This window comes from Uranotaenia lowii, chromosome 3 (genome assembly GCF_029784155.1).
Source record: "Uranotaenia lowii strain MFRU-FL chromosome 3, ASM2978415v1, whole genome shotgun sequence".
Lineage (NCBI taxonomy): Eukaryota > Metazoa > Arthropoda > Insecta > Diptera > Culicidae > Uranotaenia > Uranotaenia lowii.
In genome coordinates, this window is record NC_073693.1 from 284433154 (window position 1) to 284451295 (window position 18142).

An 18142-nucleotide genomic window follows, 5' to 3' on the forward strand; every position below is an offset into this window, starting at 1 on the left:
CTATTTTCGGATTTTTGTTGAATAAGGGAAGTTGTTGAAGGACAATTTTAAACTTTGAAACTTTTTCTGTAACTCACCTGGATACGGAAAAGTGCTTCGGCAGCATCTCTGTGGAAGCGATGGATTTCACCCGCAGCATGGAGTTTCTTCTCCCGGGCTGACAACAGCTTCAGAAGGTTTTGCCAGCAATTGCTAAAACAGGTTATGAATGCCATAAGAAACTTGGTATTTGGACGAACAAACTTTCAGGATTTTCATGGATTTGTTGTGAAGTGAAAAAAGTTAGTTGAACGATAGAGTTTTCCAGCAATCCAAAGACTGTATCCGAACAAATAAGACACATTATTTTTGCGCTCTACCTCAAACATAGTGGATAAAAAAATCTTTCAAAGCATTCTTTTGAATTTCAACCGACTTATCGAACTTCAGGAGAAACTCTAGCTAGATTTGGGTACTTAAAACCCGGAAAATCAAATAAGTCTTGCTCTTAGTAAAAATGTCTCATTTTTTCGATTGCAATCTTTAAATGCATTTACCCATAAACGCGACAGCCAATTTTTAAACGCTATGAATTTATTTGTTGAATTTTGATAACAGAAATCCCAATTACATAAACATTTAGGGGTAGAAATTTTTATCGAATGTTTATGACAGTGACAAATGATCAGACGACACATAATACATTTAAAGCGAACGTGTGAGATTAGGTTCTCAAGGATAGTTTACCAAATTTGATCATGTCGCTCGACAACATCCAACTGGGCTTCGGTGTAGGCCTGTTCGTTCCTGCTAGGATGTTTCGGGGGATGTTTTGAAGCACCGACCGACCGTTACAATTTTTGCAAAATTTGATGCAGTTCCAAAATAGCATGCATGTTAATAGTAGGGATTTATAGTTACACCAGGGGGCAGGGGAGGTATATAGGGGTTCATAGAAAGAATAAGAAATTGACAGAAAATAGTTGCGATTGGATCAGCAGAATATATTTACAGTGCTGTTAAGCTCCCAATATACTTTATTTTTTGGAGTTTAGATGACTTACCTGAGTTGTTCCTGGCCCCTTTCGATGTCAGCTACGTAAGGACTGTCGCTACCGATCAACTTCTTGGCGACTTCTTCGCATTGGTTGAATCGCTCAGCTCCCACTTCAATGCGATGCTTCAGATCGTCAAACTTGTTTTTAAGGATCTACAAAAAGAGATGTTTAACTACGTGGTAAAACTCTCAAGAGAAATTGTACTCACTAATAAATGTTCATAATCGTGGCCGTAGTCTTCCGAATTGACGGCCTGTTCCTGCTCCTTGATCCACTGTTCCAGTTCAGCCGACTCCATGAAGTATTCGTGCCGATACAAGCTTTCCATCAGCCGAAGCTGCCGTTGGGCGGCCAGTTTCTGCAAGGACTTCAGCATTTTCTCGACCAGCTGTTGCTTTGTGGCAATGATTTTACTGTCCGGATGTTTCGCTGCAACCATTGCCGAGGCTGTGTGTCCCATTTCTGACACAATACCGGAATACGTGTCCAGCTCCAACTCGATGGCCTTGTGCTTCGTTAGCAACTTTGTAGCCGAATCTCGATCCCGACCATAGTCGGTCGATCGAAGAACGTTGTTACGTTCACCGAGCCATGTCTCTATTTCTCCTGCTTCCGAAAGGTATTGTTGCGCTTTGAGTGAAAGTTCCAGCTTTTTTGAACGCTCGACAGCCTTTTCCTGCAAGTCGTTCCACGCCAGTTCCAACGTTTGGCATAGTTCTTTAACCTTGGTTTTTTCGGGATGATTCTGGTTGATCAAATTTTCAGCAGAGGTCAACGTTCTGTTGATCATCGATTGATGACCCTCAACTTCAGCTTCCAGTTTCTTATGTTTCTTGTACAAACTTTGAGCTTGATGAAGATTTTGTCCGATAACTTCGGAGCTCGCCGCGGGTAAACGTTCGTTGATCCATTGCAGCTCTGCATCGAGTTCAAAGACAAATTTATGGAACCGTAAGCTTTCTTCCAACGCCTCTCGACGCTTAGCTGCAGGACCTTTCAAGTTTGCAAACTGATTCTGTAATTTCTTGGTTTCGTTTTTGATATTGTTGGCGTCGAAATGACCCTCGTGGGCCATTTCCTCGCCAGAAGTCACCAGTTCGGCAACCTTCTGTTCCCACATACTGATGTCATTCTCCAGGATCTGGTGTTTGTTCATCAAATCTTTGCAACTACGCAGATCGTTGCCAACCTGTTTGCTCTGTAGTGCTGAGTCCAGTTCTTCCAGCTTGTTCTTGGCATCTTCGATGTTTCGATTATGCTCTCGCTGCAGTGAAGCTTGCTCCAGACGCCTTCCTTTTTCCAGTGAAGAATTGTTCAAATCCTTCCACTTCTGATTGACAGCGGCGAGCATTCGCGTCACTTCATCCGCTCGATTGTTCGTCTTGATCAGGGCTTCGCCTTCTTTGTTGACAGTTCGCAACTGACCTTCGTTAGCTCGCAGCTCACGTTCAAAGGCTTTGTGTTTCTGTAGTTTCCGGGGTAGATTCGTCAAATCCTTGTAGCTCTCATCGCTAGCAATCTTGGTTTTATCTGCAAGCCATCCGTTGAGGTCATCAACGTCAGCGCAAAACTGTTGGAAGTCCTTGGAAGCTTGAAGTGCGTTTCTTCGCTTCTGGGCCAGGTGTTTCACCTTTTCGCGACGGGCAAGTACTTGATCACGTCGTTCACCGATGTGCTCTGCTTCGTAATGGTTGTTACGTATTAGTTTATCCGCACCTTCTGAGAAATTCTTCAAAATTTTATCTTGAGCTCCCAAGGAGTTCTCGAAGTCAGTGTGTCGTTTAAGAATGGCTTCGACATCGTCCAGCGAGTTACCGAGGTCATCGTACTCGAGGTAAGCCTCGTGACTCTTGGTGGTAGCATCGATCTTGTCTGCCTCTCGATTGAACACCTGCAGCTCGATGCATTGCTTCAACTTTTTCTCCTTGACGTTCCAAGCGTCGTTAAGCGCTTCTTGCTCGGTAGCAAGTTTCTGTTGCATTTCAGGGATCTCAACTAAGCCAGGGTTGCGTTGTAGCAATTGGCTTCCCAGTTGTGCAAGTTGTCTGAATTCGTCTTCGTGGGCTTTGATTTCTTCAGCCAGGTCATTGTGTTTCTTCAACAAGTTTTCTGCTGTTTCAACATCTCTAGCAGTCTCTTCAGCATTCAGCTGATTATGAACGTCTTCTAGCCAAGCGATTAGCGCTTTGGTACCGTTCGTAAAGATTTGTTGTCCAACTGCGTTTTCCAACCTGGATCGTCGTTCTTTTGCCTTCTCTTGGCATTTCTTCCAAAGGTTTTGGATATCTTTCTGCTTCGCGGTGACGTTGTCTCTTTCGGAAGGATACGAGTTCTTGACAGAATTTCCGAGTAGGTTTACTCGGTTTACCTTTTCTTGCACGGGTGCTAGTTCGCGCTCCAAATTTTCGTGACGACGCTGTAGAGCTTTGACAGTTTTCAAGTCCGGACCAACCTCCGCTGTATCCAGCTGTGTCATCTTTTCATTCATCCAATCGATTGCTTCTTCACAAGTGCGGTTGAACAACTCCACACTGGATGCTCCTTCGAGGTTCTTCTCTTTCTGTCCTTTAAGGTAGTTCAAGTGTTCCCACATTTGATGTATTTGTCGCTGTCTAGCTTTTACTTTATCCAACTGCGAGTGTCCCTGTCGGACAAAGTCTTCAACATCGGAATCAATGGCCTCGACACGTTTTGATGAAGCCGACAAATCGGTGAGGAACGTTTCGAACTTACGTTTGGCCGATTCAACGTTGTCTTTCGGATCTTCGGTGCGAAGCATTTTCTCTTTGTCCTTGATCCATTTCTCAAAATCATCGCATTCGCGGTAGAATCGGAACAGGCAGATGGAGTCTTCTAGAAGGGCTCGTCGACGTTCAGCAAGCTCCTGAAGCTGGTCGTAAGTGCTGTTGATGTGTTTTTGGCGCTTATCTACGCTGTCGTTACTATCGATGGTGGTGTCACCCTCGGTTCGTCGTTTAACCAATGGTTTGGCCTGGCTAGCCTTGGCTGGTCGCACACGCTTGACTGGGATCACCTGCTTCACCAGAATAGTCTTCTTAACTTTCTGCATAACTTTGACCTTTTCTGCCTTGCGTATCAAGCAGGGGACAGGTCGTGCTTCAATGTCTTTGACGTAGTTGGCGGGAACGAACCCTTCAGTGCCGTCCAGCTTTCGAACGTTCCACCAATCGTTGTTGGTTTTGTTTTGTAGGATCATGATTTCGCCTTTGGCCATCTTCATACCCTGCCCATCGAAGGGATAAAGAGCCCGTACGTGAGGGAGAAGTTTGTTTTCGGTGACTGTTTTGTGTTCCAACCTTTCGACGGGTTCTTCTTCCCAAACTTCTTTGGGAACCAGGCGGGTTTCGTTGACCCATTCCTCCTGTTCGCCTTCGTTTGTTGCCGGTTCTGGTTCTGCTGACAAATCTAGGGTACAAATGCCTGCTTTGATGAGTTTGTCTGCTTGTTGATTCAAGTTTAGGATGTCACCAGAGTAGGCGTTGAGCTCTCCTTGTAGATCTCGATGGCGTTGAAGAAGGGCTTGGGCTGAGGGCTCATCAACACCGTAATCATCAGACGCGACAAGCGCCATTTTTTCGTTCAACCACGAATCGGCTTCGTTCGCATCGGCGTAGAATTGGTAAGCTTCGGCAGCGTCATCGAGTTGTCGTTTACGTACTTCGACAAGTTCCTCCAGAGCCTTCCAGTGCTCTTGAAGAGAGTCGATCTTGCCTTGAACATCGACATGTCTGGGATGTTTGTCGGTGATGAGTTTCTTTCCTGCTTCTGTTATTTGAGCAGTTTTTGGCTTTCTGACCTTCATTTCGTCTTCCAGGGCTTTGTGTTTCTGTTGCAGAGAAACTACTGCGCGAAGATCTTTGGCGGTGATTCCCGCTTTGCAAATACGCTGTTTGTCCACGAGCCATCCCTCTTCGTTTTCGTGATCTTCGACGAATTGATAGAAATCGCGGGCTTCGTCGAGCCGAGCTCTTCGTTCCGCGCTGCAACCGTGCAGTTCCTGATACGCTTGTGATAGTTCATCTAGTTTCTGATCTAGCTGACTGGTGTCTTTGACTCCAGATTTCTTTATTGCTTCCCCTTGGCGGTTGAAACGCCGTTGGGTTTCCCCTAGGGTAGTGACCTGTAGCTCTAGCAGTGAGTGTGCTTGTAGCAGTTCCTCAACTCCCAGTAGATGCGGTCCGACATCTTCGGAAGCGAATTGCACTTTAAGTGCTTTGATGGTTTCCATGGTAGTGTCAATTTCTCGCAGCAGATTCATCAATCCGCTCATGTGTGTAAGCTTATATCTATGGTTCTCGAGCAGCTCCAGAAGTCCCTTCCACTTGGTGACGACTTCGGTTTCTCGATGTTTGACTTTGTCTTTTCCGTGGTAGTTCTCTTCGTGTAGTTCATTGCACATTTCCGTAAGGTCGTTGAAACGATCGGTTCGGGATAGGATATCGGCAGAAATGGCTTCGTGTTTCTTCACCGTGGCATCTACCTGGCGCAGATTGGCACCGTATCGAGGATCCGACAGAACCTGGATCATCTCGTTCAAGTATCCTTCCCGTAATACTGACTTCTTTTCGAATTTGTAATTTAACTGTTCCAATTTCTCTTGCCGCAACAGTTCGTCTCGTAGCGCTACTTCTCGACTGTGTTCGGCGTTTTCTAGCAATCGCCAAGCTTTCTCGATGTCGTTGATCATTTTGCCGTCTTGGGGAGTGTAGTGTGGTTGATTGAGTGACTTGAGCAGCGTATTGACGTGGAAGTAGAGTGCTTCGATCTCGGATCTCTCCTTATATTTGGGAGGCTTCTCGATAGTACGGTACTCTTTGAACGCTAGTAGCTGCCCTTGAATGCCCTCTACCGAGTTAGGGAAGTTTCGCTTCTCTAGCTGGACGGTTTTCGTCCGAATCCAGCTGAGCAGATCAGTGATAAGGTTCTCAAATTGCATTTTCTTTTTGTCGGCATCCATCAGTTTGTTGACGATCTGTGTTCGGATCATTGGATGTTTCGACATTAAGTTTTATTTTAATATTCCATATAAAAATTAAAAATAATTATCTGAAATAAAATCTAAATATGAACTTACGTTGGCAATCCGCTTGCCGCCCTTCTGTTCGTTTTTCATCCGCGCAAACGTGTGATAGTAGCTAGCCACATAGGTGAGGATCGATTTCTCGTCCGGTCGGGCCGTATCGATATCCTCGGCATCAAGCAACCGGGGAATTCCCAGTTCCCGATCTGCCACCTCGAAGGCATGGTTCAGGTTATCTATGTTCCGGCCCGGCATCAACGCATTGTAGTCGAACAGATCCGGCCGGTGCGAATGGATCAGCGCATTGAAGCCCAACCCGGAACGCCACGAACCTGTAAAATCGGTGATGTGCACGTGCTGGTAACCCTGCGTCTTCCGCTGGCACCACAACAGCAGCGCATCTTTGGCGGATTTCTTCTCGGACGATTCATTTTCCTCATCCTGCGTAAGGAACAGAAAAAAAAAATTATGAGTTCAAAACTCCTGATGCTCTAAAATTAGAACAACGACACATCGAAACGAAACGAAAGTTGTCCGGCTGGATTCTTTCGAGCAGTTGCAAGAACTGATCGCGCGCGGATAAGCAAAGGAAAAAAACGCTCCAAGGTCGAATAAATTAGTAGTAATTTCGTTTTGAGCCGGGCGTGCAGCTTCCATTTGCATATGATTAATGTCGTTATTCCTAATCTGACGGATTCCATCAAACTGCTTGGAAATGTGATATTTTTTGGGTGTTTTCCTGATGTAGCTAAACAGTTAAAGGGGAAAATACGAGAACACTTAGTTGTTCTGATAGAAAACGAGTGGCAAAATTATGTATGACAAATTCGAAACTTGGTAGGCACAATTTTCCCGTATGTTTGGATAACGTGCCGCTATTAAGCCTACCCCCATTCTGATTCTGAGGGTGATTTGCCAATCGTTGTCCCCTTACCCATTGTTGCACGGAATGACTTTAATTGTCAATATTTCAGCTGTTTTCCAACTTTTCCCCAAAAATAATACTGGATTATGTTAATTGGAATGTTTACTGAGAAATTGAGGCATTTTACTATATTTTCTGCAGTAAAATATGCATCTTACCACAGTTTTAAATTTTCTTGTTTTTTTCGGGCAATTTTTGTGCTTTTTGTTAAACGAAACCTTAAGATTCCTTCTAAGGCAAATAAGGTTTTACGTTCGAACAAAACATTTTTCGTATTGGTTTTCTTTACGAAACGTTTGCTGGACAATTTTAACACCATGATTTTGGAAAAAAAATTCGATCCATACATAACCAGAGAAAAAATCGGATCGTGCAACAATTGGTCTGCTCAATCTCCTCCGGCTCCATTGTTGTACATAAGTTCGCTACAAAATTTGTAAGAAAATTCCTAAATTATGAATTTGTTTACCTTCAAAAACTTTGTTTGGTTGTTTTAACTGCCAAAAATAGTAATAAAATTTAAAAAAAATGAAGACTCAGCAAATTAGTCCTGAATTAGCGCACCGGGTTTTTATTTGTACGGGAAATAAAAGTTTGCATTCGAAAATCACCAGAGATGTACTTAAAATTTAATAAACTTAATTTTTTATTTCTGAAATATTTTTCGGTTCTTGCAATACATTTCATGTGAACAAAAATCAATTCTAACTTGTATCACAGAAATGATATTAGATGTCATACAAAAAATTCAGTGTTTTTGATTGCTAATTTGAAAACTGTTTAACCGTAAGGTGAAAATAAAAAAATCGCAATTAACTTCTTTGTATTGCCAATGTTTTTGTTGATTTATGAGAGCTCATGAAATTATTGAAACCCCCGGCAAGCAAAGCCTTTAATTTTACTATACTTTTCAATGGATTCCGATTTTTTATTTTGAAATGGTCATAACTTTTTTCGTGAAATACTTTTTTTCCAGTCGTGTTCGCAAAAAATGAAGCTTAAAAATTGGTAAAATCAATATTTAATCAAAGAGAAACTTCATTTGAAGCATATTCGAATTTTCTGGATGATTTCATATGCAAAAATATCTTCTTCCATACAAGTTTCCGTACAAAATTGAACACGTTCATTTCGTAAATTTTTGGATATTTACGTTTAATTTTAAATTTTAATAATTTTTGTGCTCCAATAAACTTTTTTCCAATCAAAATTGATTTTTAATAAATCAGACTTTATTCAAAGAAACATCAAAATTCTATAAATATTATTTTTTTATCTTCAAATATTTAAATCGCTTGTCTTCGAGGGACTACTTTTTTATCAAATTTATTTTGAAATCTTTTATCCCGACCATTCACTCAACATTTTATGCAAAGAATCAAAATATTATTCTTAAAAACTCTGTTTCTCAAATTTCGAGACGACAAATTTTAAAGATCTGTATTTTATGTCAACATTTTTTCCCTTTTCACGGGAGTATTTCATGTCAACAGCGAACCCCTTGCTTTTGATAATAATTCTGTCAAAATATTGTACAGTAGGAAAACTTCGACCCTGGATTCCAAAAAACTCCTTGTAGTCAAAGGTTGGAAAACCCGAAATATTACTTATCATGTGAAATTTTCTCAGAAATTCAAATCTGCTGTCGAGCTAGACTGGAAATATTTGAGTGAAGCTTTATGTGGTTCTTTTTATTCAAAAAAAAAAAAAAAATAACCAGCCATAACTTCGTGAAACTCATTTTAATCAAAATAGTTTTTCATCCGGAAAGTTATTGGGAAAGATTGTGAAAGGAATGTGTCTTGAATATTGCTGAAATGCTACAAAGGTTACATTCATCACAAATAATCGCACGTTCATGAAAAAGATATTAAAAATAAATTAACTTTTTAAAAAGATTTTTTCAATAAATCAGACGAAAGTTCTGAAACCTTGAGCGTGATTGAGTCCATTTTGAATTTTTAAATTGGTATTCATTATGTAAAAGTCGATCGACTTCCAAGTGAGTCCTTCAGTAAATATTTTATAAAATCACATTTTGTTCATAGGGGTAAAAGGGGGCAAATCAGATCTCGTCCTTTTACCCTTTCACCTGTAAATAGGCTCTTTAAAAAAAACCAATACTTTTCAGTTCCTTCTATGGAATTTCAATGACAATTTTTTTTTATGATGGTAGGACGTATAAAGAAAAAGCTGAATACTGGGCAAACGAGGTCAAATAACACTTGACTCAGGTGGCTCCGGTTAAATCTAGCGGTAGATTTGAGTTTTCGAGGAAATTTCATGTGCGATAAATGCTATTCCAGACTCTCATACCGGCGGCTTCGTTTTTTAGATTTTGGGACCGAATTTTCCCATCGTGCATTGAACGGTATATATGGAAGACCCCATTCCAAAGGGGCCGTCTACAAATTGGATTTCATTTGAACTAGATGATCTCATAATTAGCTTCCGTAACAAATATCAGCCTCTTTGACCACATGCTGGCTGAGCCTTAAGAAAGTTTTTAAAAAGTGCAACCATTGGAAAAAATCGGACAACATTAGATACGACAAAAAATTTGCCTGTGCAACTATTGGGCACAAACAAGCTTTTTTAAATGATTTTTTTAATTTTTATTTCACTTTTTTCGAACACTTGAACTTTTGGGTCTTGTTAACCAATCCTGAATGAGTACAATTGGCAAATAAAATCGAGTAAATTCGGTTGAAATGACAAAAATATAGCATAAAAACCAAAATCATGTGCTTAGCTGTGCAACAATTGGCAAATCACCCTATATCCCAAGTTACATTTAAAGTTTATTGCAGGATTCTAGACCTTGTTAAGGTTTTATAAGACGCTTGAAGAGTTCTACAAAGCTATCGGTGTTAATTGGGTATATTTCCCTATCCCCTATTTGACCTTTTTGTTCTCTCTTAAATTATACCTCTTTTTATGCTACACTTTCTGTATTTTCATTCCTCCCTTCACTCTCTAAAATTTTATCTCCTCTTTCTGAATTTCTCAATCTTGTCTCACTTTTTTTTATTGCGCTCTAGATTTCTTCCTTCCATTTCTCTATTTTCTATTTTCTATGATCTCTATTTTTCTATCTAGTCAAACTATATATTCAAACCTTCTTTTGTCTTCCCATCCTTCTTTAAATTTTACTCTATCGCTTCTCTTTTTTCTGCTCCCACTTTCCGTTCTCTGTATATTTTTCTCGTGTCCCTTTTTCTTCTCATATCTAACTATTTTGAACCTTTCTTTATTTTTCTCTACCTCCACTTGAGAGTTTGATTCACAGTCTATATTTTCTTCGCTTGCTCTTTTTCTGTCTTCTTTCCTTGTATTCTATTTTTATCTTCATCCATTTTTTGTTTATAATTTTCGGAGTTCTTTCTTTATTTTCTCATTTCTTTCTCATGATTTGTTCATTCTCATTGTTCGCTCCCCTTTAAGGAGGTATTCGAAAAAAAAAATGCAACACTATTGTGAATGACTTTTGAATGCATGGATATAAATTGATGAAATTTTCAGCTAACTTAGTAATATAGTGTTCACATGTGCTAATTTTTGTGATGTTCTGTCATGTGGTTTTTGAGATAGCGTTCAATGAAGAAATTTTTCGACATTTATTTTTGGGCAATAACTCAAAATTTTGAATTTGATCAAAGCTAAACAAATTGAGCCAATTTCCTCCTTCGGCACACAAACAACATATTTGACTTATAATCACTTAACCATCGTTTTTGCGTAATGGCACGATTCCAGATCCAACTAAAACAGAGTATAAACTTTGTGGGACCTATTGAAGTGCTTTTCAAAGAAAACGGTCGCATTTGGAGGCAATCTTCTTAGTATTTTTAGTCATTCATTGTGTCAATCGTTATGTAAGACTGAGTAATTTGCCGTTTCATTCAACAGACCGTTAGCCTCCTCAAGTACTAGACATTAAATTTTCAATTTTTTCTCCTTGTTTATCTCCGGGAAATACAAGCGAGACTTGCCAACGAAACATCTCCCTACAAGTATTTAGTCCAAATATTATGCGCACGATTTGGCCACCGTATTTGGTTTATTTTACCGGTGGCCGGTTTTTCTACCTTGTTAAAATGTAGTCAGGCATATTTATAAATCAGCTAGACAAACCAGTCAGAAAAATTTGCCTTTTTTATCACTTCCTCTATTCATATTGTTAGATTCAGTTTGAAAAAACCTCTCACATTCATCTCACTTCATGGAATCAAACATCTTAACTTTTATTCAAATTTTAGGTCTCTTTTGGATCCTCTTGGATTTCTTACCATGTGAATTTTGGTCGAATAGTTGATTTCCAGCTGTTTCTGGGTTTCCCACTGGAACTTTTCTGTATTTTTCTCGATTATGGCCAAAAAAATTTGTCAATGAACTTCAGTATTGGACGCTATCTAAAAAACCACTTGACAGAATTTCACCAAATTTTGTACACATGTACACTATATTACTGGATAGCTTCACTGAAGTTCATCAGTTTCCATCCATACATTCATAAGTTATTCACAAATCAAAGTGTTGCATTTTTTTCGCATACACTCCTTATCTACATTTTCCTAATTTCGCACACGCATAAAAAACAAAAATATATCTAGGTAAATCAACCATAACATTCGATGTCTTTTCCTGACTAATTCAACTAGATTTTTGGGCTGGAATCAGACTACTACAACGGGCAACGGGTTGTTGGTTGTGGGCGTAGAAATCTTTACTTACCACATCGATTTCGATTTCCTGGATTTGGAACCGTAGAATGATGGTCCAGATGAGACCGAGAATGAGACGCGGGTTGTGATCGACGATGTCCTCGGCACCGATCGACTCAAGGCGAACCTGTTAATCAAAGAAAAAAAAAATAGTTTGTTTAGGTACTCAATTTTATTTCTGCTTTTATATTTGGCGATATTTTCAGGATAGGTTTGAGCCTTGATAGATAAATATTTATTTTATTCTGGGTCGTTGTTTCTTTCAAGTTCATATTTATGATTCAAGAAAAAACACGTTTTCTAATATATTATATTTCTACTAGAGATTTGCACAAACTTATTTACCGATTAAAATATCGACTTTTTAAGCACAAAACACAAACATGAACAAACCGCAGTCCCACCAATGCCACCGGTAGTATCCACAACAAACTGAGGTGATTAGTTTGAACTATTTCCGTTGGTTTGGGGCACTGTTTGGCCTGATGATTCCAAAATTTTCGATAATTGCTAAAATTGCAGCCATAAATATGCGGAACAATAGTGTTGGGGCAATTTTCTGGTGTCAATATTATTTTGTGAATGTAATGAGTTTCGTCATTTCTCCTTATAAGATGACACCGGCCGTACTCGAGAGCCTGTCCCTGGATCAGACAAACCGTTAACCACGTGGCGTTCCGTATACTAGGCTTAAGCACAACTAACAGATAGGGATACAAAAATACCACATTTAAAGAACGTGCCCGATCGTGGCATCGAAACTGGTGACCCTCGGAGCTAGATCTAGTGTGGAAGCAATGCAGATTCGTAGTGATGCAGCTTGATTTTTCTACGCCTCGAAATGATAGCTCCAAGGGCCTGGAAATACAACCCACTTTATCGAAGCTTTCCATTTCGAATTTGGGACAAATGGTAACGTTGCCGTCTGGTTCCAATTCCGTAAAATCTGTACCAATAAATAGACTCAAAAGGATTTGTAAGGAAGTAAGTAGGTTTGAAAACATCGTTGATTACGGAGCAATCGATTAGAACAAACTAAACAAGAAAAAGGTTCCCTTTTGGAACACAACAAAGCGACAAGCTAATGGACCATCATTAGAGGAGATTTCTCCACCCCATTTTAAGTGAAGCTTGGCGCTCTAACGAAATCATGATAGCATTGCTGGTGCAAATAGTTAATGCGTTCGTTGAATAAAATATTTGGGCTGAAATTGGGATTCCGCGAAACAAATTTTCACATATGCTGCATTTATCGCGTTTAGACTACACGGACTAGGCCGGCGTCGTTATTGATTCATTTCAAAGTAAGAGGTTCTCACAATTGTACAGTGAGATTAGATTGTATTGCTTGATCCCAGCAGCTTTAATTTAGTTCATTGTGGAATAATCGTTGTCTCGAACCAATCAAGCAATGCAACCGTTGTGCCTTTGGCCAGAAGGGGCCACATTTGGACTGTAGCTGATAGGAGGAAACTCAAGCTCAAATTGTAGTCGTGAAATTAATAAAACCGGCATTATTTTGCCGGAAGATATTTTGGAACAATGTTTTCGGTCTCGATTTTCATAAATCATCACACATTCGGCGAGCTGTCTGAAAATCCACGGGGAAATTGACTAACTAAAACTAAACAGATCCGAATTGCTATCTAACCTCAAATTTCCAACACTTTGTAGCAATTTTCATTAGAAAATCGTTTCCTCTGATATTGTTTCTAAAAATGGTTTTTTTTTCAGTTGGTTATATGATGGAAAATATTATTCGGAAAGCCTACCTTTTGCCTTATGTAAACTTTGTGAACTTCTCTACATTTAACTGGTGGTAAATACTTAAAGACTTTCCGTGCGCATCGATAGAAACATTCAAAAATTAAGTGTTCCAATGGCCGCGCACAACAAAAATGTCATTTTTTCCACAACAAAACCTGGCTTGTGATATAGCTCAGTTGGCAAGTCAGTTGCTTTCTGAGCCGATGTCCGTGAGTTCGAGCCCAAGAGTAAACATCGATCAAAGTTGTACCGGATAAGTTTTTCAATGACTTGTCCGCCAACTTCATCGTTGATATAAGTCGCGAATGACATGAAGATGTTAAAACGACTATAATCGAAACAAAAAAAAAAAACAACAAAACCTTCGAACTGTTCACTTTTCTGTACAAATGATTCATTATAAAGGGTGATACGGTCAAAATTTGGTCAATATCAACTTGACGTATTTCTTTCAATTTTGCATTTAATAAACATGAACACCCCTCATTTTGAAGGTGTGTATGTGTAGAATGTTGCTCCTATTTTGATTTTGGAATTCACTCTTCAGTTGTCAAAATGCCGTCCAAGGAAGAAGAGCAGCGTATCAAAATTTTGCTCGCGCATCGCGAAAATCCGAGCTACTCGCAGGCAGCTGAATTACAAAAAGGAACCCGCTTAGCTCACTAGCTAAGGACAACAGAAAAAATGTCATCCGGCAAAAACGATGTTTGTTGTTATTTTTTTCTGAACTCTGAACTCAAGCAGTAAAAATTTATTTCTAGTATGGAAAGTGAAAGATACTTAGCGTAGGTATCAGAAAATGCGAAACGTAGAAATTTTCGTTGTTCAATTTCGGAGAAAATAAAGATTAAAGTTGAAAGGCCATTGGTGCTTTCACGGTAGTTGATCAATATTCACGTTATCATTAGGTTCCATATTGAGTGATTTGCAATTCAATGATGATCCTGATTGAATCCTTCCTCAAATGCTTTTTAATTTCAATAAAATAACGTTTACGTCAGTTTTTGAACGAAATTTGCAATCAGTCAACGTATATGTGTATTTTAGAAAATTGGAAATCGTCAAAAGTATGAATTAAGCTTGAATTTCAATCTTTGCAAGATCATAAATCGCTAAATTTTAATGTGAAGGGTGAGTGATACTAGTTTTGCTCTATACATGATAGATTAAGGTTGCCAGAGTTTTTTCAGCGCGTATCCGGACCTTCCAATCCGGGCTTTTTTTTAAACCTGGCAAAATCCGGGCAAATTTTGTCAAAACCCATAAATTACTCAACAAAAATCAAGATAAAAAAATTGAAAAAAAGTTTTTTTTTTTTCAAAATTTATTAACAGATTTTCAATTGTATTTTAGGCTTCCATGATTATTTTTGCAAAATCTGCTCAAAAAATTTTGTTTCGAGGCCTAAATAAAAAACATTTACAACACAATTAATATTTTTGTTTGATTTGCCAAATAAAGTGAAAAAATCCGGGCAAAATCCGGGCATCTTTCAATGAAATCCCGGCAACCTGGACGGGCCAGATCAAATATCCGACCAAACCCGGATAAAACCGAGCAATCTGGCAACCTTATGATAGATTAATCATAAAAAAAATTCATCATTTTAAAACTTTGGAGTTTCATGAGAAAAAAAAAAACAGGACAGTTTTATACTAAAATTTGGGTTTTTTAACATCATACATAAAACTAGTCTACAACAGAGCGTCCTGATCGAATCCTTTTGCCTTATTTCACCAAGTAATTTATTCGCTAGTATGCAAAGGTAACCTTGGTCCACCACCAAATTTTTCTTTAATCCCTTTATCTCTCTTTTATTTCTATCTATTGACTACTAGGACGTGGCCGGCGCCGTTATTGATGTTTAAAGAGAGAGCAGCAGTTTTGTTCATTGTGAATGTGCTGTTAATTCCAGACATTATTCTTTTGATCTCTGGACAAAGTTGATGGCCTCGCACAGTGGTCCAATTCTCTAAAAATCTGTCAAAAAGTGTGTTTCAAAATTTTTATCGCTGTGACTTACTCAATTTGCCCAATTAACATATTTTCACTGAAAATAACTTATTATTCTCATATTTTATATGATTTTTTTTTTATTTTCACCTAGGAATTTGAAAAACTTTAACGATTGTATCCCATTTACCCGAAAACTTTTGCCCAGAATGAATTTTTCTCAGAATGACAAATACCCGAAGTCAAACCCCAGAATGAACCATTTCCCAGAAAAAAATTCCCCAGAATACACCATTAACCAGAATTTTTTTTTCCCAGAATGGGCCATTTCCCAGAATTTTTTTTCCCCAGAATGGCACAAATCCCAGAATTTTTCCCCTAGTATTTTTATTTGTTTTTTTTTCTAATGAATTCTTGTAGATATCATATGATTCGAAATTTATTTTTTCAAAATGATTTTTTAAATGAAACTACAGGTTTGAAATTTTCCAACTAAATTTAGTTTTAGAACCAGTATTGTGCTTTGTTCATGGTTTGGGTACTTTAATTGATAAGATGCTAACCATGGTCCTTTTAAAAACTGGAACGTTCGAACCTGAAAGACGTTTTGTCCTTCACGCTGTCGCGTGGCGGACGGGACTAAAGGATCACCCCTAGCTTTCACGCAGACCTAGACCAATGTATTAGGGCCGCCGCTTCCGACGGCGGGTCGGCGGCCACCTCGGATTTGGGAGCTTCGGCGGCTTTGTGCCTCCTCGACCCCTTCATCCTCGTTGGTTGCAGCTTTGCCGCAAAAAAATAGTATTATGGGAACCCAATTTTTGTGGAAAAAATCCATTTGAATTTTTTGAATTTCAGGTTGGATAAATATAAGGAAATGGCAATTCTGGCGAAAAATTTTCTGGGAAATGGTTCATTCTGGTAAATTTTTTACTGGGAAATGGTTCTTTCTGGGAAAAATAAATCTGGTAAATGGTGCATTCTGGAAAAAAAAAATTTCTGGTGAAGTGGGTTTCTGGTGATTGAAATTCTGGTGATTTTTCATTCTGGGCAATGGTTTTCGGGAAAATGGAGTACAACCACTTTAACAGCTCAGTTAGTAGTTTTCTGTATTAAAATTTACTAACAGATTGCTGAAAAAAATTTTGTTCATTAATTAACACGTCAATATAAAAACTTGATGGTAGATGAGAATTTTTTAACAATTTCGCAAATTCTGACGAAAATTATGAAATTTAGTTGTGTAGGTTTTTTTTCTTAAATTATCATTTAATCTATAAATCAGGCATGTCAAACTGGGGGTTTGCGGGCCGCATGCGGCCCGCGGCCTTGGTCAATGCGGCCCGCGTAGCCCCGTCTTAAATTGTCACAAAAAAAAACACCACTGATTTTTATGTAAAGTTGAATTGAAATTAAAGTTGAATGTAACGTTTTCAACTTAATTCAAATATTTTTCGATGTTCAAATTTCCTCTCAGAAAACCACGCGTAACATTGTTGCTCTGAACCACAGTTTGAGGTGATTTCCGCTTCCGTGTAAGATTATGTGTTAACATTCATAGCGTAAATAAACAACATAAATATCTTCCAAGTAATTTGGCTTCATTATTTTTGTTTTACCGAAGGAACAAAAAACATATTGTGATATTTTTAGATTGAAGATGTACGTAAGCCTGAATATCAACATTATTCATTGTAAAAAAGCAAATCCTGAATAATCAAAAAATGTCCATGATTAAATTTGTAGCTCTGAATAATTTTATTTCAATGACCACTTGTCTTACGTTCAGTAAATTTTGCGGAATCGAACAAAAACATATCCCACCGCTATCCCGAATACGTGAGTATAAAAGTATAAACAGCATACATTTTTAATAACACTAGTTAACAATATTTTGAGAGTCATTTTTAATACCATATCGGTCACCGAATTAAAAAAATAAATAGAAAAATCTTATTTAAGCAGCATAATTGTTTTTTTTTTAATATCTTCAGCTACTATTCATAAAATTATCTTTTTCTGTTATCTGACCAATAAACTACTCTTCGCAGATATTTTTTTGACTTCTATTCGGATTCAGAGGTCGATTTTAAATTTGAAACTTGACGTCAATAAATAAATTTCAGTTCTTTGTAAACAATTGCTATCACATCATATGAGGCCCTCAGAGCCAAAGGGGTATAAGTGCACAAAAGCTACTTTCGAGATAGCACGCTTCAAAGTTTCTTTGTTGTGCGATTATCCATATACTTTTTGGGAAGTTGTAGTGTTTGTCCGTTCAAAAAAGTATGAAGATAAAATTATAAAAATCTAAAATAAGAACTGAATAAAGATTTTAATACAACTAATGGTGCAAAAGTACTTGAGAATATAAGGGAGACCGATAGCAATTTCAAATTTACTATTTTTCAATGTATTATTCACCAAGAGGCATTATTCGCAAAGCAATTAAAGTTCCAAAATGTGCTAAAACCAGTTTCAGATACTATAAATTTTATCCGTTCCCGTGACTTGAATCATCGCCAATTTTCGACATTTTTGGAAGACATTGGACATGAATTCGATTGTGTTCCCTACTACACAGAAGTACGCTGGCTTTCCTGCCACAAAATATTAAAAGATTTTTTTTGCTACGAGAGGAAATAATATTATTTTTGTAAATGAAAGGTGAACCTGTTGAATATTTTCAAGCAGA

General features: G+C 38.3%; 1 protein-coding gene across 7 annotated transcripts in view; it reads right to left on the reverse strand.

Moving 5' to 3' along the window:
- The window catches only part of LOC129757940 (spectrin beta chain, non-erythrocytic 1-like), a 254976-nt gene that overhangs the window by 12941 nt on the left and 223893 nt on the right, over positions 1-18142 (reverse strand). For 5 of the 7 annotated variants that reach the window (XM_055755348.1, XM_055755349.1, XM_055755346.1 and 2 more), the window contains 6 exons: positions 11738-11854; positions 6133-6519; positions 1246-6030; positions 1044-1189; positions 727-789; positions 78-192 (listed from right to left, as the gene is read on the reverse strand). In XM_055755348.1, coding sequence (XP_055611323.1) covers positions 78-192; positions 727-789; positions 1044-1189; positions 1246-6030; positions 6133-6519; positions 11738-11854 — 5613 coding nt within the window. The remainder of the gene's footprint in view (positions 1-77; positions 193-726; positions 790-1043; positions 1190-1245; positions 6031-6132; positions 6520-11737; positions 11855-18142) is intronic. The other 2 variants (XM_055755345.1, XM_055755347.1) reach the window with 2 other exon arrangements.